Source organism: Ips typographus, linkage group LG2, assembly GCF_016097725.1.
Source record: "Ips typographus isolate SLU linkage group LG2, UJ_Ityp_2.0, whole genome shotgun sequence".
Taxonomy (NCBI): Eukaryota; Metazoa; Arthropoda; class Insecta; order Coleoptera; family Curculionidae; genus Ips; species Ips typographus.
The window spans coordinates 22,677,467-22,704,291 of NC_138423.1; the positions used below are offsets into that span (position 1 = coordinate 22,677,467).

The 26,825-nt window shown below is 32.8% G+C and overlaps 4 protein-coding genes across 8 annotated transcripts; 1 reads left to right on the plus strand and 3 right to left on the minus strand.

Moving 5' to 3' along the window:
- Nucleotides 1-1,288: 1,288 nt before the first annotated feature.
- LOC145725710 (uncharacterized) lies at nt 1,289-4,302 on the minus strand. Its single transcript, XM_081974570.1, has 5 exons — nt 3,983-4,302; nt 3,697-3,930; nt 3,509-3,644; nt 1,675-1,835; nt 1,289-1,611 (listed from the first exon to the last, which is right to left on the minus strand). The coding sequence occupies exons 1-5, from the start codon at nt 4,097-4,099 to the stop codon at nt 1,375-1,377; spliced, it is 885 nt and encodes a 294-aa protein (XP_081830696.1). The 5' UTR covers nt 4,100-4,302; the 3' UTR covers nt 1,289-1,374.
- A 207-nt stretch (nt 4,303-4,509) lies between these two features.
- LOC145725709 (uncharacterized) lies at nt 4,510-7,016 on the minus strand. Of its 4 annotated transcripts, none has more exons than XM_081974566.1 (6): nt 6,811-7,014; nt 6,048-6,182; nt 5,846-5,980; nt 5,465-5,791; nt 5,198-5,368; nt 4,510-4,699 (listed from the first exon to the last, which is right to left on the minus strand). In XM_081974566.1, the coding sequence occupies exons 1-6, from the start codon at nt 6,901-6,903 to the stop codon at nt 4,550-4,552; spliced, it is 1,011 nt and encodes a 336-aa protein (XP_081830692.1). In that variant the 5' UTR covers nt 6,904-7,014; the 3' UTR covers nt 4,510-4,549. The 4 variants fall into 4 exon arrangements, with proteins under 4 accessions (XP_081830692.1, XP_081830693.1, XP_081830695.1 ...); XM_081974567.1 differs by lacking the exon at nt 6,811-7,014 and adding an exon at nt 6,457-6,758; XM_081974569.1 differs by lacking the exon at nt 6,811-7,014 and adding an exon at nt 6,251-6,369.
- Nucleotides 7,017-7,332: 316 nt separating this feature from the next.
- Usp1 (ubiquitin specific protease 1) lies at nt 7,333-13,853 on the plus strand. Of its 2 annotated transcripts, none has more exons than XM_081974563.1 (12): nt 7,333-7,556; nt 7,851-8,081; nt 8,172-8,324; nt 8,409-8,591; nt 9,141-9,587; nt 10,066-10,310; nt 10,411-10,561; nt 10,668-10,846; nt 11,275-11,412; nt 11,467-11,712; nt 11,768-11,944; nt 12,001-13,853. In XM_081974563.1, the coding sequence occupies exons 2-12, from the start codon at nt 7,871-7,873 to the stop codon at nt 12,190-12,192; spliced, it is 2,322 nt and encodes a 773-aa protein (XP_081830689.1). In that variant the 5' UTR covers nt 7,333-7,556; nt 7,851-7,870; the 3' UTR covers nt 12,193-13,853. The 2 variants fall into 2 exon arrangements, with proteins under 2 accessions (XP_081830689.1, XP_081830690.1); XM_081974564.1 differs by having other exon boundaries at nt 7,334-7,556; nt 8,187-8,324.
- LOC145725707 (aminopeptidase N-like) lies at nt 13,573-26,821 on the minus strand. Its single transcript, XM_081974562.1, has 16 exons — nt 26,667-26,821; nt 20,125-20,287; nt 19,489-19,729; nt 17,138-17,339; nt 16,674-16,845; nt 16,376-16,622; nt 16,145-16,320; nt 15,937-16,088; nt 15,698-15,878; nt 15,442-15,646; nt 15,106-15,380; nt 14,839-15,044; nt 14,440-14,607; nt 14,240-14,380; nt 14,103-14,184; nt 13,573-14,044 (listed from the first exon to the last, which is right to left on the minus strand). The coding sequence occupies exons 2-16, from the start codon at nt 20,278-20,280 to the stop codon at nt 13,880-13,882; spliced, it is 2,769 nt and encodes a 922-aa protein (XP_081830688.1). The 5' UTR covers nt 20,281-20,287; nt 26,667-26,821; the 3' UTR covers nt 13,573-13,879.
- Between the last annotated feature and the right edge of the window lie 4 nt (nt 26,822-26,825).

Consider the following 26,825-nt stretch of genomic DNA (forward strand, 5'->3'; position numbering starts at 1 on the left):
GCTAAAGTTATTGGGAAATAAAAGGGGAAATTCAACATGTAAGGTCATGCGAAAAGGCTGGGGCACATCTAATTTTTTACAAATCTACAATATTATTATTTTATCGTTAAAATAAATTAATTTTATGTCAGTTTTTCCAAACAATCTGTATATTTGCAGTTACTTAAAATCTGGGTTAGAGAAAAGTTTATAACTCAACTCTTTCTCTAGATTTGCAAGTTTGTATGTCCATATTCAGCTTCAGCTACCTTATTTTCTATAAATTTACATATTTATCTGGCTTTAACTGCATCAACAGCCATTGAATTTCCTATAAATCATCAAATTTTTATAAGTTAAGTTTATATCATATGACATTAATAAATGCACATGACTTAATGCTCTTGATGTTAAGGAATGCAATGCAGTCGAAGATTGTGCATTGAAATTTTTCAACCGCAAATTACTAAAGTAAAGTTTCCCTACAATTTTTAGTTAAATACCTTTACCCAAATGTGTTACATAAACTCCTTAACAGAAGTAAAAAGTGGTTTCTGTAGAGGTTGAATGGTGATAAATCAGATTTATAAATAAGGCCAAATTATGTTTTATTAATTATTATCCGTTTACCTGAAAGTGTCGATTATTAACCATAAGGCAGTAGACCTTTAAATTCACACGCAAAAAAAGTAACAATGCGTTTAGTGACCGTGCAAATTTTGTGGCAAAACTATGCAAATTAATAAATTTCATAATATCAAATTGTAAAAATATTATTTACTTCTCAGTTCAGTAAAAATGGTTTTGGTTACACAATTTGTTTACTGTGGGGACCTTTGGTTCCTATCTGCGGAAACTGACGAAGGTCGGTAAATATTGTCATGCCCAAAACTAGTTTGTCATCATTGTTACAAAATTTTAATTACAATAAAATCACTAAAGTACGATAATTAATCTTTAGGTATTTCAAGCCTGAAAGTTAAATTGAATTAACTAAACGATGTGTGTAAAGTGATGAAAGTTTGCTAAAAGTTACGTTTGTCGGTGCGTTTCTTCGTATCAATAAAGTTGTTGTAAGAAATAGAAATAATAATTAGTCAAGTTATACCTATAAGCAGGAAGAAGTATTATGCTAGTTTGTGACTGATCAAGAAAAAGAGACCAATCACAAACCACTTTACTGTGCTGTGAGTTACACAAATGCTGCACATGTAGACTTGCGTCAAATTCTAAGATCTAATAATAACAATAACTTCGCTCCTTTTTGCACTCCTTGTAAATTGTGACATTTTGGAAGAAAATAATTTAATACATTTTCAGCTTTCTCTAATTTTAAATAAGATAATTTGTGGCTTAAATACAAAATACTGTTTGGTTCTAAAAAAGTCACCATAGTTACACAACATCAACCCTAACTAAATGTCCGTCAGCTCCTCCAACGTATATTTGACCATTTTCTCCACATATTATAGCGTTTATCACTACATCTACATCTACACTTCCTTCGTTGCTGGGACAATTATTTTTGATGGTCCAGCGTTTCAATAGTTTGTCCCATCCACCGCTGAAGAATTGGTCTTGGTCGTTCCATTTCACACCCGCCATAGCATTGATTATAAAATCTGAACCATTCTAGAAATAAGTTAGAAAAATCGTTGTTTGCTATTTGGATAGGTAAACAGTTTTGGTACTAACTGTGATTCGGGCGACTTGTTTGAATCCAGATTCAACACTGATTTCGTGAAGTTGAATTTCTTTTCCTTCTCTTGTTGCAAAAGCGAATAGTTTATTTCCAATCAGGGTTACCGGTGATCTTCCCATAAATGACGTTTTAGTACCATATTGAATTTTTTCTCCTGAAATCACACAAATGTTGTCTAGTTTGTTTATTGGCTGACCGATAAATGTTATTCAATTGAAAAATTTCATAAACAAATTGTATTGACATCAGTAGAGTCCGGATTTCTAGAAATTTTGCTTTTTTGACAGATTTTGTAAATGCTTTTTTTGCTTTTTTCTTCTTTTTGTGCTTATTTTAGTTTTTTGTTCTTATTTATTGCTATTTTTGTATGGTTTAACTAGTTTTTTACAAAAGAAGTCTTTCAAGTTTTTAAAAATAAACTAAACTAATAACTGCTTTGACAAAATATTGATATATTGAGATATTAAAAGCTTCTGAACGACAAAAGCCTGTAGCAAAAGGTATAAGTATCAATTTACAAATTTAAACTGACCAAAAAATTTCCAAATGCTCCTGAAGTAGTCTAAAAAAATGTAAAAACATTCCAAAACATTATGGAACCTCTAAAATGCCTTGCAAAGCTTACAAAGCAGCCTAGAAGCTTCTAAAAGCTTTCAAATGCTTTTAAAACTTGCCAAAAGTTTCTAAAATCGTCTACATGGTTTCAAATGCCTTAAAGGCAGTCCAGAACCTTAAAGGCTCTTTAAACTGTCCAAACACCTTCCAAATGCTCCTAAAGTAGTCTAAAAACGTTTTAAAACTGCTTCTCAAGCAGTCTAAAGCCTTCCAAAACAGTCTGGAAGCTTTCAAATGCTTTTTAATTTATCTAGAAGCTCTCAAAAGCTTCCGTAAGATTCTTAAGCAGTTTAGCAGCTTCCAAAAGTTTCTAAAACCGTCTACAAGGTTTCAAATGCTTTCCAAAACAGTCTAGAAGCTGATAAAAAATTTCAAGACAGTCTAAAAGCTTCCGTATGCTTCTAAAGCAGTTTAAAAGCTTCCAAAAGTTCAAGTTCACATGTCTTAAAAGCAGTCCAGCCCCTTCAATGCTCCTAAAGCAGTCTAAAAAGATTTCAAAACACTACAGAAACTCCAAAATGCTTCTCAAGCAGTCGGAAGTTTTTCAAAACAGCCTAGAATCTTTCAAAAGCATTTAGAACACTCTAAAAGCTTCCGTATGCTCCTAAAGCAGTTTAACAGCTTTCAAAAGTTTCTAAAACTGTCTACAAGGTGGTTTCAAATGCCTTATAAAGGCAGTCCAGCACCTTCAAGGCTCTTTAAACTGTCGAAACACCTTCCAAATGCTCCTAAAGTAGTCTAAAAAGATTTCAAAACACTACAGAAACTCCCAAATGCTTCTAAAGCAGTCGGAAGTCTTTCAAAACAGTCTAGAAGCTTCCAAAAGCATTTATAATAGTCTAAAAGATTCCAAATGCTCTTCCACTAGTCTAGAAGCTCCCAGAAGATATTAAAGCAGTTTAGAAGCTTCCAAAAACGTTTGTGAACCGTGTAAGAGATTCCAAATGCCTCTAAAGCATTCCAGAACCTTCAATATGCTGTTTAAACAGTCCAAAAACCTTCCAAATGCTCTCAAGTAGTTCAAACAAAATTTTTAAATTTTCAAAACCGTCTAAAATCTTCCGTGCTTCTAAAGCATTTTGAAAAAAAAAATTGCATCTCTGAAAGAGTTTTGTGCATTTTTAAAGCTTTTTATGCCTTTTTGAGGAAAATGATTTTGCTTTTTTTCACGACTTTTGTGCTTTTTAATCCGGAGTCTAGACATCAGCATACCTTCTAGTTTGATTTCAGTCACCACCAAGTCCAAATCTTTTACAGTAAACACTAAATTACCATACACTGCCATATCTTTGATAGGTTCAGCAATATTAACCTGCCCATACAGTTTTTTGTTTTTGTACACGTTTATCTGCAACGAATCACGATAATCTAGCAATCACATAATTGTTAAAGTTATTTACGTTTCCATGATCGTCTCCAGCGAATAAGCAACCTTGAGAATAAGCAACCCTCCAGAACTCCACTTCGGTAGTTTGAACCAAAGTTTCTTTCGCTTTCAAAGTGTCCAACTCCCATAGTTTGATAGTGCCTTCGTTTGAACAGGAAAACAACGTATCCTCGTTGGCTGCCAAACAGTAAACCGAACAGGGATGAGCTTCCACCTCAGCTTTTTTAATTAAATCGTTTGTCCAGATCTGAATATTGATGTTTCTAGAAACCGGTAGTTTTACGATTAATGAACTTTACCTTGATTTTTCCATCATCCGAGGCAGTGTACAGCTTTCCTTTATGGAAAAGTAGGAACGTGACGTCCCATTCATGTTTGTCGGTATCACTGGCCCTGCAAGCTACTTTTAAAGGCATTTTTCACTTCTTGAATTCACACTTAAACTGTTATACAGCTGTTTTCACATACAACTTTATATTTTTATCCTACATGCGCTTGGATGTTTAAAAGTGTTTGCACGTCAGCTAAAATAGCCGATATGTGATGGCACTGTATGCTATTTATACGAATCTAGATGGAAATTTCTAGAGGAAATATTAAAAAATGGCGCTGAAGCGGTGCCAATCAAATTTTATGAAAAGAAGTCATACTTGGCTGACTTATCTAATAACTTACTCCTTTTCATGTATGATACTTGACATTTACTATTTTATTTACTGGTCATAACACCGTTAAAGAAGTTATTTTTGGTAGTATTAATTAGAAACAGGATTCACATAACAGAAAGTTGTACAGTTTTTCCAAAACTTAATTAAAAAACAAAGCGTAACGTGTAATAACGATATATCATACATCACTTAACAAAATTAATTCTTAAATATTAAGGAAAACTGAATTAATTCCTTGTTCAATTCAGGATCATCGTCAAATTCCTGATTTGTGGAGGTCAAATAATGTGATGGTTTATTTGTCAAGTGATTCATCATTTCGGGCTCTGAAGATATTGAACTTGATGACTGCAAGTAGTATTTTAAATTATCTAATTTAACGAAATCAGTTGGGTAGCAATAAGTAGTTGAAAACCATTGCAAACCAATGGCTTCTGGAAAAAGATGATATTATGACTATAATGATCGTATTCACCAAAATGTTATCAAACTGATAACAAGTTCACAATGTGACAAAAATCAATAATTTTACATGTGTTTCCATAAGAACAAACAGAGACTAAGAGAGAATATTAAAAATTGGTATATTGGATGATTTTTAATATAGTAAACTTTCCATACAAGAAATGACACGTCAGGTTGCCTGGACTAAATAAATATAACGTCACTTGTCTCTTCATCACATGACTACTTAAATCCAGGGTATGATTTCAAATGAGACAAACTGATCCTAAAATCTAATCGTTTTTTATTAGCTTTTTCGAAAACGTATTGGATTACAATGATTTGTCTCTCTCTTTCTTACCCTTAATTTCGTAGGGGTAATTTAAAATTTTTCACACTTACGGTTAATTCATTTGTTTCGTTCGATATACTCGATATAGCATTTTGTAATTCAGTTGATTTTGGATTGAACTGATTGATTGAACATCTAGTCTGTGGCTGTAAAGCTTGTATCTGTCCAAGTTGTGGATTTACCATTAAATTAGTAGTGCTAGAACCAGGACGAGCCAACACCTACAATAATAAACAAAAAATTTGTGTGATATTGTGGAAAATTTATTATTGTATTGTAACAATTTTAAATTTTCTACATAAATAATATAAAATTACCTGTGAAACATAAATATTTTTTTCTTGGTAAGGCATCGATTCCCACGTTCTGGAGACTGCCTCTTTGATTTGTTGGGCGGTCGAATTTGGATACATCCAATGGTACAATGTGCGAGTACGTTTCGAAAAAAGTGACTTGGCCGTTTTCAAAACGTTTTGTTTTTTCATCGGGATGGTAAGGACAGAGTTACGAGAAATGTTATTATACGAACTGCCCACGTGAGAATATGGCAAATTGGATTTCTTATTGTAAAAGTTGCGGTAAGATTGAGGTTCGTTATTGTGGGCTTGGATGGTATTGCAATTATTTACAACTCTAGACCAAATCTACGCAAATTTAGAATTATTATGGATAAATCAAAAATTAAACCTTATTTCTACTTCTGGTTGAGGGGATTTGGTGGGATTTTGTGCAAAAGTTCTCGGATACTGAAAACCAGTCGGCTTGTAGTTATTGTTTTGTTTAATTAGAACTTGGGGATTATTTCTGATGCTTGGGTATTCACTTTGATGGGGCTATAAAACAATACAAATTTCCTCACTGGTTTTTAAATACTTAAAAAAAAAAATTGATAAAACCTACCAACTGCTTGTCTTTTCCAGGAAACATTGATTTATTTACAGTTAAGTCAATCGGCTCATTGCTAGTGACAATACACTCTGGATAACTATTCTCTTTTAAACTAAGTTCATCAGAATCATCTGGTATTTCAATAATCTACAAAAAATTGTTAGATTTGCAATTGTGTAGTATTTCGTAACAGTTAAAATATTTAAAAAACCAACATTTCCAGGGCCGTATTCGTTTTGAAACTTGCAGAGGCAAAACCATAATTTCACCAACTGTCAAATTACGTCATTGTGACGTCAAAAACCCTATGCTCGCGCCATGGATTTGGCATTTTCATCAAAGTGACGTCACATTGACGTAATTTGACAGTTGGTAACAGTATGGTCTTGCCAAATTACGTCACATCCGCTCTACGCTCTACCTGTTCCATGGTGATGTTGAACTGATGTTGAATTTTTATTTTGTCATACATCAACTTTGGCAAGTGTTTTCCATCTTTGTCTATCCTATTGATCTCATGGTTTTCTGTTCTTAACACTGATTTGCCTAATAAAAAGTTTTGAAATTTCCATACAACAATTTGCCCAAGCCAAATAGAGGACTGCCAAAAATATGCCCAATATTTGCTTAACGTTTTAATGCTGAACCATTATGCAAATAAATACAATTTCATCGTTTTTTTATGCATTTCAATTTTAACCTATATGTTGCTTATTATACTGACATTTTATCTAAAGATGTCAGTCGCAACAATACATAAAATTTAAAAACTTACCTCGGCTTTATTGCATTGTTGATCACCATCACGATTTCTCGTTTCTTCCGTGTCGCTAATTAATATAATATCCGTTTCCATTGCGAATTTCATCAAACTTTACGTGGAAAATTGCGGAAAACTTGGAAACAAATTGATTATTTATCACTCGCTTCGCTTTTGTTTTTACGTGTGTTTGTCGGTATCCATAGTTGCGTAAGCCTACTTTAAACATTTTTAGGATATTATTGTTGAGTATCAAAGAACAATATAAATATTAAAATATTATTAGTAGTAGTAGTTTTAATTACGATTGGTTTATTACTTTTGTAGCTTATCAATTGAAATTCAAAAATTTCCGTTTATACCAGGTAACTCTTCTCATTCTAAATTGTATCACGCTCACGTGATTATGCGACGATTTTGCATCTTTAGTCACGTGAGCGCCTCAACAACAGAATATGCTATATCAATCAGCAACTCTCAAACGTCACCTGTGTCAAAATTCAAAATAATAGATTGTTGATTGTCAAGTCAAAGTCAAACAAAAAAAAAAACAAGTTGTCAAATAAAATGATAAAATGCTAGTGTACGCGCCTATATTTTTGCAAAATTTAAAGTGTTAATTGTGTCTAATATTGTAAAAACAAATTAATAGTCAAAATTTTGGTGTTTGTACAGTTAGCCGCTACATTTACTTTTGCATTTTCAATGTCTCACACGCATATTACATATAAAAACATAGTTACATAAATAGGTTTACACATGTAAGTACGGTTATTTAACGTTAATATTCGCATATTTTGCCTAATTTGCTTACTACTGTTTTCTGTGCTATTTAACGTTCATTTGTAACTTAAATAAGAATTATGTAAGTTAATAAAATCAAGATTTTTACCTTAGTTTTAAGTAGGTGAATTTCAAGTATTTTTGTAGACTTTTTATATTGTTACTTTAATTAACAGCCCAAACTACTGACAACATTCACATAACGGTATTTTACAATTAACTAAATGTTCAAGCAAGTACTGAAAAGTAATATATGTAAGAACATTTTTTAGGTTTTGGATAGAAAAAGAAGATGAATGGACCTTCCAAGGAATTGCTGCATTTAAAAACTAAAGTTGGAAGAGTAAAAAGATCACTTGATGATCAGAAGTTTGAGAATGTTTGCTTTGGCACACCATACAGTGATGATAGTGAAAATGATACAATTTGTCCAGAAACAGCAAATATAGGATATGGTTGCCATAGCAAAGCTGAAAAATCAGCTTCTTCAAATAATGAATTAGGTAAATTGAGATTATTTAGTATGTTACATTCATTTCACTTAACTTTCATTAGCTAACAGTGATAACCTATTGGTACATTATTTGTTTAAGGTATAATGTTTACAGATGCTGATAGTGACAAGGGTGAAGAACAATTGATAATTCAGCCTGAAGAATTATTTGGTAATTTAGCAAGGAAGTGGCAACAGAGAAGCCAACTTGACTGTGACTCAAATTTACACACAGAGAAAAAAACATTTAGTGGTAAGTGTTTTGACTTGTGATAATTTCTTGGTTGATATTTGATTTACATAATTTGAGGGTTTTTATTTTTTTTTCATAAAATAGAGAACATCAAGAAGTCATTTCTACTTCCTAGAACTCAAAACTTGAAAGGTAGAAGAAGGGCTGCTAACAAAGAAAACAAACCACTTAAAGATACTCTTACTAAAGCTTTATTCAGTCGTTCTCAGGAGAATTTAAAAACAGAAAAATTATTACAACCACTGGATTCCCGCTCTTGCACTTTTGGTAAGAAGATTTACTATGCTGTTATACCATGTGATAATGTTTTATGATGGTTTTAGTAGAATTTTTGGTAATAAGTAGTTGTCAAAATATGTGGTATGCAAATTTATAAGTTGTATTATTAAACTTTCTTGTATATAATAATATTTTGAGTACTATTAGGCACTTTACATTGATCTGTTATTCAAATGCTAATTTGATTTATGGTTACCCAGAAAATGACTCTTCTTAGAAGGATTTAACCAAATTTTTTTGTCAGACTCTTAAAAACTGTTAATTAATAAAATTGCATTATTTTAGTTCATTTCCTATTTCATTTTGACATCAAACTTTACAAATAACTACTTACATCAAAAAATTTCATATATTTAAACTCTGGCAACAATGTCCAAGCAGCTGGTGATCTCCCTTGGCCTTGGTTTTCTTACATTTTCCTTGAATATAAGTCACAACTCTAATAAAATATAATTTTGGAAAAGGCAAAAAAAACATTAGAGAACAATCTTCTTGTATATTTAAATGTTTATCTTTTATGTCTTAAACACTTTTCAGGTGAATCCAATCCACTACAAACTAGTTTAAATTATACTAAGTATTCATCTCCCAGTGCACCTGACATTTACAAAACGTTGCGTTTATTCGACAGTCCTTATCCTCCAAAAAGGCCACGACTTGAATCATCATCCCTCTTTAGCAGTATAACGGATATGGAAGAGGAACAGTCCTATAACGCACTTACAAACGGAGACAGCGCAGCAGATTGCAATGTATCCACTCTGCTAAATATGGGCAACACCTGTTTTCTGAACAGTGTTTTGTACACTCTAAGATTTGCGCCCACGTTTCTGCACAATCTGCATCACCTTCTAGTTGATTTAAGTTTGATTAACAGCAAATTGAAAGAGAATAAAACCAAAACGAGTAGCTTAGGTAGGAATGGTAGTGCTGTCAGTGGAAGCAGTTGGCGAAGCGCCAGTAGTAAGGATCTGTTGTCAATTGGTAAGTGTTGTTTTTACATTGGGAATGATAATTTAATGTGATTTCATTATTTATAAAGTATTGAGATTAAAATGATTTGAAAATGTGTAACAGTTGATTTATTTTTCTTTTAGTTAAAACATTGCAGATGTAGACATTTTTTTGTAGTTACTTTTGCACTAGTTGACAGTTTTGCAACAAGGTTAGGTTTATACTGAAAAAAAAAAACTGTGATTTCAGTCTTTCTTTAGCATGCAAACAAAAAATCTGGATGGAAAGAGATGTTTGTTCTATAGGAGGAAATAGATCTTGTTGGAGCTGTCTTTATCAATTTTGGCCTTTCCTTTTTTTTGTTACTTTTTATTATTAAAAGCAGACTTTGATTGACTTTATTGTAATGTTAAACTAAATTAGGATCCCAATATCATTGACACACATTTTTATCAAGTAATTAATTCCTATCAAGCAGTAAATCACTTTATACCTTTGTTTGTTACAGGTAGTAATGACGTTGTTCCAAAGTCAAAAGACCAAATTGTAACCGAAAAACTCCATGCTCTATTTGTTACAATGAATAATTTGGAAACGAAAGGTTCTCCAGACCCGTTTCAGCCGGAAGCATTATTACAAGCGATCAGGGACGCCAATCCAATGTTCGAAGGAAACCATCAGCAAGACGCCCACGAATTTTTTGTGGAATTGTTGAGTTGTTTAAGGGTGACCTGTGATAGACTTAACGAACAAGTAAAGACGATAATTTTAAAGTTTTACTGTTTCAATTGAGAGTTAAAATGTGTTTTTGACTGATAATTATGGCAAATTACTAAGTATTTTTTGCTTGCAGATCGAACAAAATCCCGATCTGATCAAAACGTCAGACACGACTACTGCCACTGTAAACAATAATAATAAATTTTTTGGAGTTAGGAGGTCATGGAAAAAGCCTTTAAAGAAAAAAGACAAAAGCTCCAAGAAAAACGGTGATCTGGAAAATGGTAAGAATTGTGTGTGTCCTTAGGTTGATCGAATATAGACAAAATATGTTTGTTAAAGGGTTTCAATAATAACACCTAAAAATAAAACACTTTTTTTACTTTTTAGATGTGGGAGCGGCGGATTCCCAAGAGAATTTATCGCATGCGGGCAGCGGTGATTCGATAAAGAAAAAGTTTGGTTACAATTTCATAGCGGAGGACTTCCAAGGCGTTTCGTTGCATCGAACGATATGTTTAGAGTGTGAGGAGGTTAGCGAATTGAAAGAGCCATTTTTAGAAATTCAGGCAAGTTTCTTTTCTATTTTGTTTTGTTTGTTTAATAGGCTGTTACATTATATTCAATTTGGCAGCTTTGCAATATGAAGTTTAACTTCACAGCACAACATTAAATACAGTCTTTGGATTAGTTTTTAAAAATGGGTAAAGAATAAGGAGAATTTAAATGAACTGGTGAAAGTAAATTTTACCAACCAATTTTTGGGAAAAAACCCAATATTTAACTTGATCTTTTAAAACCTTGTATGATAATAATAATTTTGAAATTTTAACAATAATTGTACTGAATTGATTGTCAACTGTCTGAACTGGTTTATTTTCGAGAAACTTGTTAAAAAACTCTTCTAAACCAAAGCGAAAATCGCATCGCAAATACATTATTTTTTTGTTATCATTAACTTAATTATTAAAGTTTATTTTACTTGTAAATTTTGTAGGTGCCAGTAAACTATAGAGACGAAGACTATGTAGAGAGTTCCATATTTGGCTCCATATGCGTAACATCCGAAAAGTTATGTGATCAAAATAAATACTTTTGCGAGAATTGCAATCGATATAACGAGGCTCAGCGTACTGTAAGTTACCCTAAAACATTAACTGTTAAGGTGGTAATGTTAGAAAAATTATAGGTACTGTACGAAAAACTGCCAAACATCATGGTCCTCCACTTAAAGCGTTTCACCACCTCGCTTTCAGGGGTACAAAAAGTCAACACTTACGTTCCCACCCCGCTGGAAATACGGTGTTTTTGCGAGAGTTGCAGTAAAACCGAAAAATCCAAAACCACTCCGCATAAATACCAGCTGAGTTGCGTTATTATGCATTTAGGGGCCAGCATGGCTTCCGGTCACTATATCGCTTATTCTAGAGCTGCAGTAAGTATACACTTTCCTCGTGTGACTTTTCAAAAACGTTTTAATTGTTTCGCAGGCGGAAACTTGTGATTACGCAGATTGTAGCAGAGACATTCCAAAGAGTTACTTAGGTTCAAGCAGTAAAGAGATGTCGGCCAATATTATAAAGTTTTTCAAAGCAAAAGCTTTAGGAAACTCTTTAAACGAAAACCAAAATGGGGTCGGGTCTAACTCAAAAAAAAATGACAGTCAGGTAATTCAACTTTTTAATATTTTTAGATATCTTCAAAAGGTTTAAATAATTTTCAGGTTTGTCAGAGTATAAATTGTTGTGGAATCCGTGGTAAACTTAATTTAATGCCGGGCGGACGCAACGATGATTGGTTGGAATTTGACGATGAAAAAGTCAAACTAATGTCCAACAAAGAATTTGTTGATATGCTAAATAGGCGGCATGACAGTACGAACACACCGTATTTATTGTTTTACTCGAAAAAGTAACAGTAAGTACCTTTATAGTAGTTAACAAATTGTCTGTTTCTTGTTACATTTATTTTTCTATTCAGTGTGTCTAAATTGTTGATAACAATGGTGTTTATATTGCTATCGTTTTGTTTGAATAATTGTTAAAATTGTGTGATTGTTGTTTAAGTACTATTTTACGTAGTGCCAAACGTTCGTAATTTTCGTCAAACCAAATAGTATTTTGCTGTTCCATTTACACGAGATTTTTTGTCACAAAACACATATTTATTAAATAGTTTAACGTTGAAGAGCATGGATAGAGTAATGATTTTGAAAGAAGCCCTTTTATGCACTTAAAAATTAATCACTGTTTGCTGTTGGGTTGAACACCTCTAGAACTTCAAATTGAACGTATAAGCTATTTCTAGAAGGCTACTTAATGTATTGTTTTATTTTTCTCATGTGGTTAGGTCAGGAAACTGTTTTAGAAGTTGTTGACAGCATTGCAGAGCGCAATTTTATAATCGTTTAATTAAAAAAAAATCCAAGTTCCAATGGGTTTGACAATTCAAACGTCAGCAAGTCTTTTGTCAAACTTTTTGATACAACAATCGAAGTATACCGGTAAATCGCTAACAATCTTTAACAGTGTAAAGGGTAAAAATTGTACGTTTGATCCAGTTGTGATTTATAAATCAGACCAGTATTAAATAAACGTAGAATAGAATATTAAAATTCGTGATATTAGATGTAACGATTTTTTTATAGTGTTTAGGGGTTTGGGTGTTTGGGGTCACTTTTTTTCGTTTCCTCTCTGTACATTGTGTTTTGAAGTTGCTAATTAAAAAAAAAACAGTATTTTTGGATTCACTTTCCAGATTTGCAACAGTTTTTCAATTGTTAATTAAACAAAAATGGTCTAGCTAAATACTCAAAAGCAATTATAAATTATTTATTTTTATATGTTATTGCTATTATTTATGCACGTTTTTTGCGTAAAGTTTTTCTAAAAAAAATATCAATTAACCTAATTTTGCACAAACCTATTTAGTTCTCTTGTTGTACTAAGAGTACCACAGACTAACATATGAATAATACGTAGATATAGAATTTTCTAAACTTTCAATTATAGAAATAAACCTCGTGAAAATTTCAATTTAATGTTTTTGAAATCGTAAAGTTTGGTCTAATTTAGCGCCTTAGTTTATACTTGCAAGTGCAAAATCTCTGCAACAAAATTAGCTTAAAAACATGTAACAGATTAATTTGCTTGTGTCTGTGGTACTTATTGTCAAACTAAAAACAAAACTGCACTGGTTTGTTAAAAGGGAACGGGTGTAAAATACGTAAATAAATCTACTATTCACTATAGATTTATCGAAAAATGTTATTACAGTCGCATATTAAATAAATACATTGTGTAACACTGGAAGCATTTATTTATAAAATAAAATTTGTAACGTTACTCGAACAATTAAGATTTCGGATTCTCAATTTCTCGAAATTAAATACGCATGTACAAACATGTATATAAATAAGGTAAAATCTATTAGTTAAGTACATAATTGTATATAAAAATTTAACGTCAAAACAGAGATATTATTATAATATAAAAATACTGTAAAAAAATGTGAGAGCTGTAAATTTTGGTCTTATTGTATCAATTTTTTCGAAATAAAATCTATTTATAATTTTAATGTTCTGGATGATTATCAACCCTCTTTTAAGTCGCAGTCTCGTTTTTGGCAAACTTTTGCAGTATTCCATGTATGGATTCGCTATGTTTGTCTTGCCATTGTGTGTTAATTTTTACAGTCTCTAAGGCTTGTTCCACTCCTTGTTTTACTTCAGAGAAATGATCTGCGTTCTCTTTTATGAAATGTTCCAGCTAAAAGTCAAGCCAATGAACAACTAAGTCGATAATACAACTTAAAAAAAAAACTCACCTCATATAGTTCGTCTTTGTCCTGCATGTGTGCGGTTAAAGCTGTCAGGTATCGGGTAATTCTTCTTTTGTTTGGTGTTAAACTGCAAATGAAATATTACGTGGTTACCGCACTTTTGACGTGTTTAGTCGACTTACTGTTTGAATATTTTCTTGACATTCTCGAAGAAGAATTTCTTAGCAACGTAATAGCCTACGTCACTGTTTGCTACAGCACTGAACACTGAACTGGAGTCTTGACGTCTTATTTTGTCGTCATCGAGAGACCATTCGAGGTATCTGAATTAATTTTGAACCACATTTGATTCACATTGTTGCTGTTTATTATGTTTAATTACCTGTTTAGTATCCAAATTTCTCTGGTACAACCCAAAACGCTTAGTAAGGAATTCTTTTCGGTTGCCACGTTCGAATTTTGGTATTTGTGCCATAAGAAGTTCCATTCATTTTCCCCTCCATATTTTAAGGCAGTACAGTACACGATGTTTGACAGATCTTTTGGAATTCTAAATTAAATGAAAAGTTTTCCGTTAGTAACTAAATTAAGTAGCTACGAAAGTAGTTTTTAATTTAAATTGAAATGTATTACAGTTAGGTGGTTTTTAGGAGAAGGAAGTTTCAATCCCATAATATGGTATTTCTATCACACTATTCTATTGTGATGTAAAGGGTAAGTTAAAAAGTTTACAGTATTTAGATTTACACTATTTACAGTTTAAATACCAATTAGTACTTACAGAGTAGAGTCATTAGGTGTTTTCTGCCATTTTTCAAACAAGCTCTGAGCATCGTCGATACATTTTTCGACTCCGTATTTACAGCTGCGACTGGCGATCGAAACCTGAAACTTGATTTTATCCAACTTGTCGAATCCTTCATCGTTGGTCATTTCGAGCCCGCCCATTTTCTCGTACATGGGAGCCAACAACGTTTTCATGTAATTCTACACACATTAATAATCAAATCAGTTCTATTTCATTGAGAAAAAGCTAAGTGCAAACTACCTTAAAGTAACCATAAATTGAATTATTGATCAAGTGGTTTTTAAGAGTGTCCGCTTTTCCCAGAGCAGTTTTCCATGGGAGATACTCAGTTTCGTGTTTTAGGTAACTCAACAAATTGAAGAGTAAGTCATAATCTAAGATGCCCACGTAACTTAGATCGGCAGCGTCTGCTATTAATTGTACTCTGTTCAAAGTTGGAATTTTGCTCACGTCGTGTTTCAAAGTTCGGATCAAAAGCAGCCAGTTTTTGTCGTCGTAGTTTACTTTGTAAATGGCTGCATCAGAATTTTGAGTTACACACAACAATACACAGGAAAACCAATTTAAACTTCATACCAGCCATTTTGTTGTTAAAAATGATCCATTCAGATTCTGGAGCAATGTTTTCAATGATCTGACTACCATCGTGGTCACAACTGAGCCATTTTTTAGGAGTAGTCGAATCAAAGTCTGGAGATGATTGCGTCGAGTAGGTGAGAGGCACCCACCAGCATGGTTTGGCTTCATCTTTTAGTTTAATTGTGTCCCTTAAGAAACGCTCCTAAAATTCTGTTAGAATTTACCTGTCTATATGGTTAAAAAATGTTTTTACTTGAGTAATTTCAGCGGTTCCATTTTTGTAATTTCTATGGACGTGGATTACTGGATATCCTGTTTGCAACGTCCAAGTATCCATAATAGTTTTGACCGTTAAGCTTTTGGGTAAAGTTTCCTTTTTGTGAGCTGCATCAGTAAGAGATTGCCACAAATCATCTTGTTCAGCGTTGTGATACCTAGAAATTAATTCCCAGTTGTAGTAATTGAGTTAGATTGAACCCAATCTTAACTGACCTGTGCTCTCTAAGGTAATTGCTTACTCCTGCTCTTAAGGTTTCCTCGCCTAGGAAAAGACTCATCATTCTTATCAAGGAAGAGCCCTTTTTGTAGGAAATGGTGTCGAAGATTTCATCGATTTCTTTTGGATTGCCAATTGGAACTGAAACCTATCAAAACAATTTATTTGAGTTTGAGTTTGTAATCAAATTGTGTATATACTAACGGGATGGGATGATCGTAGAGCATCAAACGAAAAGACGCTTAAAATGTCGGTGGCTCCTTCTTCTTGTAAAGAGTTCCATTGAGGGAAAAGATGGTCGACTGCCACGCTGGCCATGTAAGTGGCAAAACCTTCGTTCAACCACAAGTCAGTCCACCATTTCATTGTTACCAAGTTACCTAAATGATGTTTTTTTTTTTAGTTTTACAGTGCAAACGATGTTTTTCAACTTACCAAACCATTGATGGGCCAATTCATGAGCAATAACCGAAGCGACACTGTGCTGACTAGTTTTCGTCGATACTTTAGGATCATAAAGGAGGTAAGTTTCCCGATAAGTGATCAGACCCCAATTTTCCATAGCGCCCGCACTGAAATCCGGAATAGCAATCATATCTTGTTTGGGCAGTGGATAATCAATGTTGAAAAATTTCTCATAGAATTTCAACGCTTTCGGACCGACTTCTTTGGCAAAATCCACCTTAAAAACTTAGGCGTTAAGGAAGATATTGAATATTTGTGGACTGTGTACCTGTCCTAAGGCATCTTCACGACTCCAAATCCGGAAAGTGACGTTGTTCTTGTCTCCAGGCGTTGGTTCGGCTTCTTTGTAGTGGAAATCTGAGACGACGTAAGCCACAAGGTAAGTGGACATTGGGACGGAGATATCAAAACGGTCCCAATACCAGCCAGATTTTTCTTTCCTACAAAATCATTTTGTTGCATCACAAATGAAAAATTATCTATGTTGCCTCAATAGTCTGTCCAAATAAGTTAAGATACAGTACAGATACAGAAGAAATTTTCTGGCCTACATAACTCTTCCACAAAGAGATAATAAGTCAGAAAGAGAAAATAATTTAAACTACCAGTCGTGTTTAACGTAATAACTGCAATATGATTAAAGAAAAAAAGTTATTTTCCTTGGACCTTTGGACAGAAAATGGCAATGACCACACAATACTATACAATTTACTACCCATAAAGTGATCTTACATTGGTTCGGTGCTTAATAAGGGCATATTGCTTATACTCTTGTAGCCATCCTTTCTTGCAATACTTATATCAAAAGTAGCCTTCATGGCCGGTTCATCAAAGCATGGGAAAGCGGTTCTAGCACTCACTGCCTCAAATTGAGTTACACCCAACCATCTCTTTTCTTTCGTTTTCGAGTCCACGTAACTGCTTCTGTAGAATCCTAAAATTGATTTCTTATTATCAATAAATACTCTGCCTCAGTTTTTTAATAGTCATTTCATTACTAGTGTGGTATGAGCAATTTTATAGTCACGAGTGGGAAGTATTGTCATGTGTGCTGATCACACAGGTTCATTAATTTGCCATACCACACGGGTAATGCACAATATTTTATCTACGATCTATACAGGGTGGTCCAGTTTTAAGTGTCAATAATTTACCATTTGATAGCCAATCAAAAAATAAGTTGACTTGCATTGTGTCATTTTTCTGAAAAACGTTTCCTAAGGAAGATACAGTCTCCAAATTTCAATTTAAAAAATCGTTTTATATTTTAAAACTGAACATCCAAGACTTGTGAAAGTCTAAATTTGTACTGAATAGTCTAAAAACTTTTTTATTACTAGGAATGGTCTTATGATTCGCTTTCTCAGACTGCCATCCTGGTTGAGTGTCTGAAACTGGCATTCAAGAACTAAAAAAAGTCCGGAAATCAAGACAAAGATTGTTTGTATTGTGCATGAAACTCATTTTTTACTACTAAAAATAATATAAAAGTTGACTTTTAATGCTAGAACGGACCTTACTAGGACTAAAGAGAGTCCAAAAGTATATTTTCAAGACTTTAATTGGTGTACAACTCAATTTTCTGGACTGGACAACAAGTCTAGAAGTAAATTAAATTTTCGGACTATTTTATTTCTAAAAATTAGTTCTCAAGACTATTATTGTAGCATTTGGTACCAACATTTTTTACTTTTATTACTGAAGAAACTTGACTTTTGGAAATAGTCTTAAACTCGATTTTTCAGTCTTAAAAAGCACTAAAAACAGTCTGAATTTCTTAGAGATGCTACAATTTATTGCACCTATGAGTGTAGAAGTCAATTTAATAGTGAAGAAGCTTGAAATAACATTTTCAAGACTATGGTCAGTGGACAAACTGGCTTTTAGGCCTGATAAGTCAAAAACTTTGTAAAGATAGTCTTGAAACTCGATTTGAGGCACTGAAAACAGCCTTAAAACACTAAAAACAGTCTAGTTTATTAAGAAATACCCGAATTTTTAGCACTGAGGTGTCTAGAAGTCGATATAATAGTGACAAAGCTTGGAATGCCATTTTAAGTCTATGAAGAATGTAAAAATTGTTTTTTAAGTTTGCTATGTCAATAACTTAGTGAAAATAGTCTTGAAACTCGATTTTGCAAGCTGAAAGCAGTTTTGAAGCACTAAAAATAGTCCAGAATTCGAAGAAAATGAAAAGCAAAGTAAAAAGCACGAAAAGTTCGTTTTCAAGACAATTTTCATGAATCTAATGTCAATGTCCTGCATCTAAGACTATTTTCAAGACTAAAATATTTAAATTTGTCTTCAAATTATGAAAACTTACTTTAAATGCAAATGCACTTTTCATTAGTTCAGTCACATTTTGGGGTTCAAGTCAATTTTTAAGGTTTAAATGTATGAATTTGTTGTAACAAATTCTTGAAAAAGTAGTTTTTATGTCTACAAGTCAATTTTCAGTATTAAAGTCTCTCGATTTGCATGAAAACTGGTTACAAACACAATTTTTAAGCTTCTGAAATTTTTATCTTTTCTAATTCAATTTTCAAAACTAAAGTCTTTTAGTTTGTCTGGAAACTATGAAAACTGGCTACAATAATATTTTTTAAACTTCTTAAGTGAATTTTACGTTTCCAAGACAATTTTTAAGTTGGGTTGGGTTAGTTTTGGTTCTTTGACCGTAATAACGTGTAATAAAGTGCTTGTTCCAAATTTGATCAATATTGCTCCAACGGTCTGACAGTTATGACAAAAAAAACGATTTTTTAAACAGAAATTTGTAGGACTGTATTTTCCTTAGGAAAATGACATAATGAATGTCAACTTATTTTTTAATTGGCTATGGATTGGTGAATTATTGACATTTAAAACTGGACCACCCTGTATACATAGAAATGAGTAATATTTTAACTCTAACTTTGAGTTAAGTAATGACAGATTTTACAATCACTAGTGCGATGATGAATGTTTTATTGTATTCTTTGGGTGCTTTATCGCACTAGTGCGATAAAATCGCTTATTAGATAACTCTAAATGAGCTATGTAATGATTCATTATCATGCTAGAAGTTGCTAAAATTATTTTACCTGCCAAACTGTCATCCAGTTTTCCTTTAAATGGAATATAAATTTTATAACGATGATCCTCAACTAAAGGTTTCTGAAGAGATATAATCAGAAAATCGTTCTCCTTATCGTAGGATATTTTCAATTCCTTAATTTCCTTCGCCACCTTACTAGAAATATCCACTAAAGTTACTTGACTTTCGCCAATTTCCAAACCTTTAGAATGTAATGTGATATTGGACGTTGGCGACACGCAAGAGGTCTGAAAATCATTAGTTAAATTATTTCTTTGCTAATATTTGTGATAAGCCTGTCGTTATTTTACCAATTAATTTATAATTGGCGAATTAATTAAGTATAGAAAACAGTGACCGACAAAATCATTTAAATAAGAAGCGCTGAATCGAATACGAAATCATTGACATTGAAAGTATAAGCCAGTATATGGGTCAATGCATCGCCTTGTCTTTTTTATAGTTTGGTCAATGGTCTGCCAACCGATTTTTTTTGGTATTTTACAGTTCTGGTTACTTAAGAATTCCACCTCCTTTCTCATCAGATATGAATGATAATGTGCACATTATTTGTTTACTAACTGTTACTGAATTTGTGATCAACTCTTTATAGAAAAGATAGAAACATTTGGGTTTTGCTTACCTCAATCCAGACTTTTCCTTCAAAATCAAAATTGTCTTTTTCTCCAAACGGTGAGATTATTTCCAGTTTATAGCTTTCGGGCATTACATCTTGCGGTAAGCGGTAGGCGGTGGTTAGTCCTATGGCCGCCAACGTTAGAAGCGTTTGCAGCTTCATGATTTTGCTAGTTTTGAAATAGTACAAATACCATATCAATAGTGATTCGGATAGGAACGTTATACTATTAATTATTTAGTTTGTCGAAAAAGTGGTCGAAATTCTTAAAATATCCATGCCAAACAAACACGTCAGTTTGACATCCAACATTTTCTACACTAAGGCTAAGCCCACATGTGCAGCATTTAAAAAATCTCAACACAGTGGGAAGTTTCTGATTGGTCAAAAAAAGCAGCTTCCAGGGCCTTAATTCTTGAAAACAGGGAACGGAATAGTACTCAAGAGAAATGTTGATAGAATGTGACAGAAGCAGCAGACAATTGAGGGTTCCTGTCACATTCTACAGACCTTTCTCTTGATAATTTCCTTTCCTCCTTTCAAGAATACACACCCAGCTTGTTGGTTTTTCTTCACCAATCACAAAAACCAACCCACTGTAACTGACAACATTTACATAAATACTGCACATTTGGACCAACTGGAACTAAATATACTTAAATTAAATTCATATTTTAGAGTTTGTTTATTCACTTTCTCTGTACGAACCAGCTGACACTTTTTGTCCCAAATTGATATGCCACTGCAAATTTAAATAGGGAGTGGTGGTTTTAATAACAAAACCAATCTCATACTTGCCCAACGGTATTATAACATGCATGTTATGATTCAAATACGAATTGTTTATAGTTCAACGGCCTAATTCAATTTTTTTGCCGTTTCAAAATTAATAGCGTGTGTCGAGGTGTCGTAACTGTAATTGCATGTTATTTCAATCAATATATGCTCATTTTAGTATATTATTGTGTTTTAGTATTGCTTTGATGTGGATAGAATCTATAAAATCAGATTTCAATTGGTAACATATAGGTTGATACAAATTTCAGAAAAATTTGCTAAAATGAAAAAAAAACATTGTCAAGGATGGTTTAAAAAATTAAAATACATATTCAGAACACATATGTTAATTTTTTGGATTGTTTAAAATGATTATAAACCTCCTTTCTGCCTCATCAAGCCAATAAGCAGAAACATGCTGAGTTTTCGGTTTTGGTTTTTGGTTTTCTTATTTCGGTTTGCCTTTTTTTGTTTTGCGGTAATTTTTATAGTTTGATAGTTTTCCATCAAGCTCGGTTTTTTAGGTTATTGGATAAGAAATTTAATGAGGATTCTAAAAATGTGCTTAAAACTGTCATTTTCTCACTCCAAGTGAGTTTAACACGATTTTGTCGCTGACTGTCTGTTCAAACTTTGACAGCACTTTTCTCCCTGACTGTACCGAATTTAGTGATATTTTTTTAGGCTATTGGATAGGAAATTTAGTAAGGATTCCAAAAATGTGCTTAAAACTGTCATTTTCACACCACAAGTGGGTTTTACGGGCCATTTTGTCCTTGACTGTCCTTTCAAACTGTGTTTCTAACAATTCAAACTTTGACACCATTTTTCACCATGACTGTACCGATATGTTTTTTGTTTTTTTTGGCTATTGAATAGGAAATTTAATGAGGATTCCAAAAATGTACTTAAATCAAACATTTTCTGACTAGAAGTGCGATTTTGTCCCTGACTGTCCTTCCGAACTGTGTTTCTTTTAGTTCAAAATTTGACACTGCTTTTCTCCCAGACTGTACCACATTTTATACGGTTTTTCCAAGTAACTGAATAGGAAATTTAATGAGGATTCCAAAAATGTGCTTAAAACTGTCATTTTCTCACTCCAAGTGAGTTTAACAGACGATTTTGTCGCTGACTGTCTTTTCAAACTGTGTTTCTGCCAGTTCAAACTTTGGCAGCACTTTTCTCCCTGACTGTACTGAATTTTGTGATTTTTTTTAGGTTATTGGATAAGAAATTTAATGAGGATTCCAAAAATGTGCTTAAAACTGTCATTTTCTCACTCCAAGTGAGTTTAACAGACGATTTTGTCGCTGACTGTCTTTTCAAACTGTGTTTCTGGCAGTTCAAACTTTGGCAGCACTTTTCTCCCTGACTGTACCGAATTTTGTGATTTTTTTTAGGTTATTGGATAAGAAATTTAATGAGGATTCCAAAAATGTGCTTAAAACTGTCATTTTCTCACTCCAAGTGAGTTTAACAGACGATTTTGTCGCTGACTGTCTTTTCAAACTGTGTTTCTGCCAGTTCAAACTTTGGCAGCACTTTTCTCCCTGACTGTACTGAATTTTGTGATTTTTTTTAGGTTATTGGATAAGAAATTTAATGAGGATTCCAAAAATGTGCTTAAAACTGTCATTTTCTCACTCCAAGTGAGTTTAACAGACGATTTTGTCGCTGACTGTCTTTTCAAACTGTGTTTATGCCAGTTCAAACTTTGGCAGCACTTTTCTCCCTGACTGTACCGAATTTTGTGATTTTTTTTAGGTTATTGGATAAGAAATTTAATGAGGATTCCAAAAATGTGCTTAAAACTGTCATTTTCTCACTCCAAGTGAGTTTAACAGACGATTTTGTCGCTGACTGTCTTTTCAAACTGTGTTTCTGCCAGTTCAAACTTTGGCAGCACTTTTCTCCCTGACTGTACTGAATTTTGTGATTTTTTTTAGGTTATTGGATAAGAAATTTAATGAGGATTCCAAAAATGTGCTTAAAACTGTCATTTTCTCACTCCAAGTGAGTTTAACAGACGATTTTGTCGCTGACTGTCTTTTCAAACTGTGTTTCTGCCAGTTCAAACTTTGGCAGCACTTTTCTCCCTGACTGTACCGAATTTTGTGATTTTTTTTAGGTTATTGGATAAGAAATTTAATGAGGATTCCAAAAATGTGCTTAAAACTGTCATTTTCTCACTCCAAGTGAGTTTAACAGACGATTTTGTCGCTGACTGTCTTTTCAAACTGTGTTTCTGCCAGTTCAAACTTTGGCAGCACTTTTCTCCCTGACTGTACTGAATTTTGTGATTTTCTTTAGGTTATTGGATAAGAAATTTAATGAGGATTCCAAAAATGTGCTTAAAACTGTCATTTTCTCACTCCAAGTGAGTTTAACAGACGATTTTGTCGCTGACTGTCTTTTCAAACTGTGTTTATGCCAGTTCAAACTTTGGCAGCACTTTTCTCCCTGACTGTACCGAATTTTGTGATTTTTTTTTAGGTTATTGGATAAGAAATTTAATGAGGATTCCAAAAATGTGCTTAAAACTGTCATTTTCTCACTCCAAGTGAGTTTATCAGACGATTTTGTCGCTGACTGTCTTTTCAAACTGTGTTTCTGGCAGTTCAAACTTTGGCAGCACTTTTCTCCCTGACTGTACCGAATTTTGTGATTTTTTTTAGGTTATTGGATAAGAAATTTAATGAGGATTCCAAAAATGTGCTTAAAACTGTCATTTTCTCACTCCAAGTGAGTTTAACAGACGATTTTGTCGCTGACTGTCTTTTCAAACTGTGTTTATGCCAGTTCAAACTTTGGCAGCACTTTTCTCCCTGACTGTACCGAATTTTGTGTTTTTTTTTTAGGTTATTGGATAAGAAATTTAATGAGGATTCCAAAAATGTGCTTAAAACTGTCATTTTCTCACTCCAAGTGAGTTTAACAGACGATTTTGTCGCTGACTGTCTTTTCAAACTGTGTTTCTGGCAGTTCAAACTTTGACAGCGCTTTTCTCTCGTATCGAATACCTATTGTTTTCATTCGATTGGAAATCTGAAGCCAAGCCTTCTTCAAGGCATTATTATCCTTGTGTTGAGGGTGCTTAGAATCCCAAAAAATACGGAACTTTGGACAAAATCAACTAGCGTAGTGTTAAAATCGTTTTCGTTCATCTCCATGGACATATTTGCTTTGCTGTTTCTGTTTTGTTTTCTGTCCCTGTCATTAATGTCAATAATGTCATGATTTACGCGCGGAAAATATCAAAATATGCAATCCGGGCCGGATAGACGGACAGAACGCTTAACATTCCCAAATCGCAGTTTTTGGCATGTGACATATAATAGAACGGCCATTATTTTTACACGGCAAGATTTGCTTTTTTTTTACTGCCGCTTTGTTATTACAGTGTAGTATACAGAGTTTTGACCCATTTAAGAAGACGTCCAGAGTTCATTTGACACCGGATCACGTGACATGAGCTTAATATGTAACGATTTCCTTTGCAAATTGAAACACCTGTCACGTGACCAGCTGTCACTGAGAGTGCTTTAAGCGTCTCTTAGTAAAACAAGTTACACAACTTATTGCGACGCTTTCATCTAGCTGGCGTGTGAAAATGTTTAACATACTTACAGCAAATCAAAGTCGTAAATTATTTATTTTTCCAGATATTACGTATTTATAACCAAAATAAACCGTTTAATATTAGAATAATCAATCGGTTAAGTTCAAGGGTGACTAAAACAATTACCTATATATTTCAACTTGATTTTTACAGTTTGAATAGAAGTTGTTCCTGATCCGTATACAGCATGACAATTACGCTAAAAATGGTGATACTCTGATGGATCTAATTGAATTATCTAATTAGATTTGCCTTGTTAAAAGTGATAGTTACACAGGGACGAAATAATTGTATTCTTAGACACAAAATTAGCGACAAAAGGAATTTGAAAGGTGGTTTTAACTTATGATAGTCTTTTTTACGGTTAGTTCTCGAAACTATAGAGAGTTTACCATTGTATGTAAAATAAAATTGCACCTGCCACACATTATTATGCATGATACATTTCTTTTGTTAACCCACACCACACTATAGCCTTGAAAAAATTATTATTTTATCCTCAGATATTGTTATAAAACCCGTGTATTCACTAAACCAATAATAGTACTCAGAACTATTTTAAATTATATTTAATTAGAAGATATTAGCAAGTTGGAGGAAATCTTTACCTGCTCAGTTGTTTGTATTTTTGTTATAAAGTTTGGGTTATGTACAGGGTGTCCAATTTTCGATAGGATTGGTGATCACGCTTAAACAAAGTTGAAGTTAAAGAAGACTAAAAAAAACTTAGAACTCTGTTAAAAATAGTCTAAAATTGAATTTTTCCCACAAAAAAAATGCACAAAGATCACAATTATATTTTTCAAAAAAAATTAATAACCTTTATAAGCTAGACAAGAAATTTTATGACACCTTGTATACTGCACTAAAGCTGAAATAAAAATTGTAAATTGTTTACATGGTATACATAAATATTGTATAATTTTATAGTTAGATCTGAATTATTATTATTTATTGTATTGTTGTTATTTTTTAACGTAAATAATATCATCGTAATAAATATCTGCAGGCTGGGTAGGTTTGTAATTGTTGTTTATTTTTTCGCTACGGTGTGAACGTAACTCACTGTTATTATTATTATTATTAATATAAACCATATGGAAAGTGTTTAGTGATAAGGGTTTATTGATAGAAAAACCTGTTTGTTATTATTTGCAATCAATCAAGTATTACAGAATAATGATAATACACAAATCCGATAGCTGTACGTAACACAAATTAACTGTCAAAGAAAATTGATTAAAAAATCATTAAATACCAAGTAGCTGAAAATCATTTGGTAACAATTACATGGAAGGTATGTTACTGATCAAAACTTGTTTTTTAATGAGAAACACACCTCCTTTTCAGTTCAATAACTAAGTGTGTATTGTCGTTTATTTGAAAAATTAACACCTTTTCGAAATATGACCTTTTACACTCAGTATAACAAAATAAAATACCATAAACGGTGACATGTGCTGAAAAGAATAATTAAACATGCATCAGAAAATTACTCGACTCATTATCTGGTTCTCCAACAATATTTGTCACGGTGTTTAGTGTTGCAATGATAATTTATTTTCTGTATTGCTGAGAAAATTTATATATATTAACAAAGAGAATGTTAATATGCACTAATTAATTTACTGTTTTGTTTGGCATTTTTTTGATCGATTGAATTTATTTTTATGTTGAACTATAATAATTAACAAAACTGTCAAAAAAAGTTGTTATGTAATTTGTTAGGTCAAAGAACTTTCAGTTCGAAAAACAATGTGGGAAATCGATTTTTTTGCTTTACACAGTGAATCAAAGTATTTGTCATGCGTTTCAGAAAAAACTATAACTGTTATGGTTCAAAAACTAACATGATCGTATGAAAACCGAGCTCAAAAGACCTGAATGTAAATTATTTAAAATTTGTATCAAACCACAACTCTAATTAAATAAATCCTGTTTTTCTATCATCAATTAAACTGTAAAAAATGTTACTAAATTACAGACACTTATTAACACTTTTTGTTTTAATTATGTTAAGTAATTGGAGAGAGTTAGTACACATTTTTTACAGTATTATTAATGTCATCAATAATTCCATTTTTACAAGTCTATACAGTCAATGTTAATTGAAAAGCAAACCAACTTAAATTATGCAAAATCAACTCACCTCTGTATAATCGGTCAACAATATTCCAACCGAACTGACCATCGATTCTTGCTGAACTGGTTAAAGCGGACCCCTCCAGACAACCGGACACTTAAGAGCACAGTACTTAACTACATTGAATTAGTTTTATTTTATTGTTTAAGTGTGTCCAGTGTCCCC

Excerpts from the sequence above, each read along its gene's own strand:
- LOC145725707 (XM_081974562.1), bottom strand. The coding sequence starts at position 20,280 with ATGAAGCTGCAAACGCTTCTAACGTTGGCGGCCATAGGACTAACCACC. Across the intron at positions 14,381-14,439 it reads GAAATTTGGATACTAAACAG|ATACCTCGAATGGTCTCTCG; the intron begins GTAATTAAACAT and ends AAATTAATTCAG. Across the intron at positions 14,185-14,239 it reads GTCAAGAAAATATTCAAACA|TTTAACACCAAACAAAAGAA; the intron begins GTAAGTCGACTA and ends TTTCATTTGCAG.
- Usp1 (XM_081974563.1), top strand. The coding sequence starts at position 7,871 with ATGAATGGACCTTCCAAGGAATTGCTGCATTTAAAAACTAAAGTTGGA. Across the intron at positions 11,413-11,466 it reads ATAACGAGGCTCAGCGTACT|GTACTGTACGAAAAACTGCC; the intron begins GTAAGTTACCCT and ends GAAAAATTATAG. Across the intron at positions 11,945-12,000 it reads CAAAAAAAAATGACAGTCAG|GTTTGTCAGAGTATAAATTG; the intron begins GTAATTCAACTT and ends AATAATTTTCAG.
- LOC145725710 (XM_081974570.1), bottom strand. The coding sequence starts at position 4,099 with ATGCCTTTAAAAGTAGCTTGCAGGGCCAGTGATACCGACAAACATGAA. Across the intron at positions 3,931-3,982 it reads CGGATGATGGAAAAATCAAG|ATCTGGACAAACGATTTAAT; the intron begins GTAAAGTTCATT and ends ATCAATATTCAG. Across the intron at positions 1,612-1,674 it reads AACAAGTCGCCCGAATCACA|AATGGTTCAGATTTTATAAT; the intron begins GTTAGTACCAAA and ends ACTTATTTCTAG.
- LOC145725709 (XM_081974566.1), bottom strand. The coding sequence starts at position 6,903 with ATGAAATTCGCAATGGAAACGGATATTATATTAATTAGCGACACGGAA. Across the intron at positions 6,183-6,810 it reads AACAATGCAATAAAGCCGAG|ATTATTGAAATACCAGATGA; the intron begins GTAAGTTTTTAA and ends AATTTTTTGTAG. Across the intron at positions 5,369-5,464 it reads AAAATATTTATGTTTCACAG|GTGTTGGCTCGTCCTGGTTC; the intron begins GTAATTTTATAT and ends TTATTATTGTAG.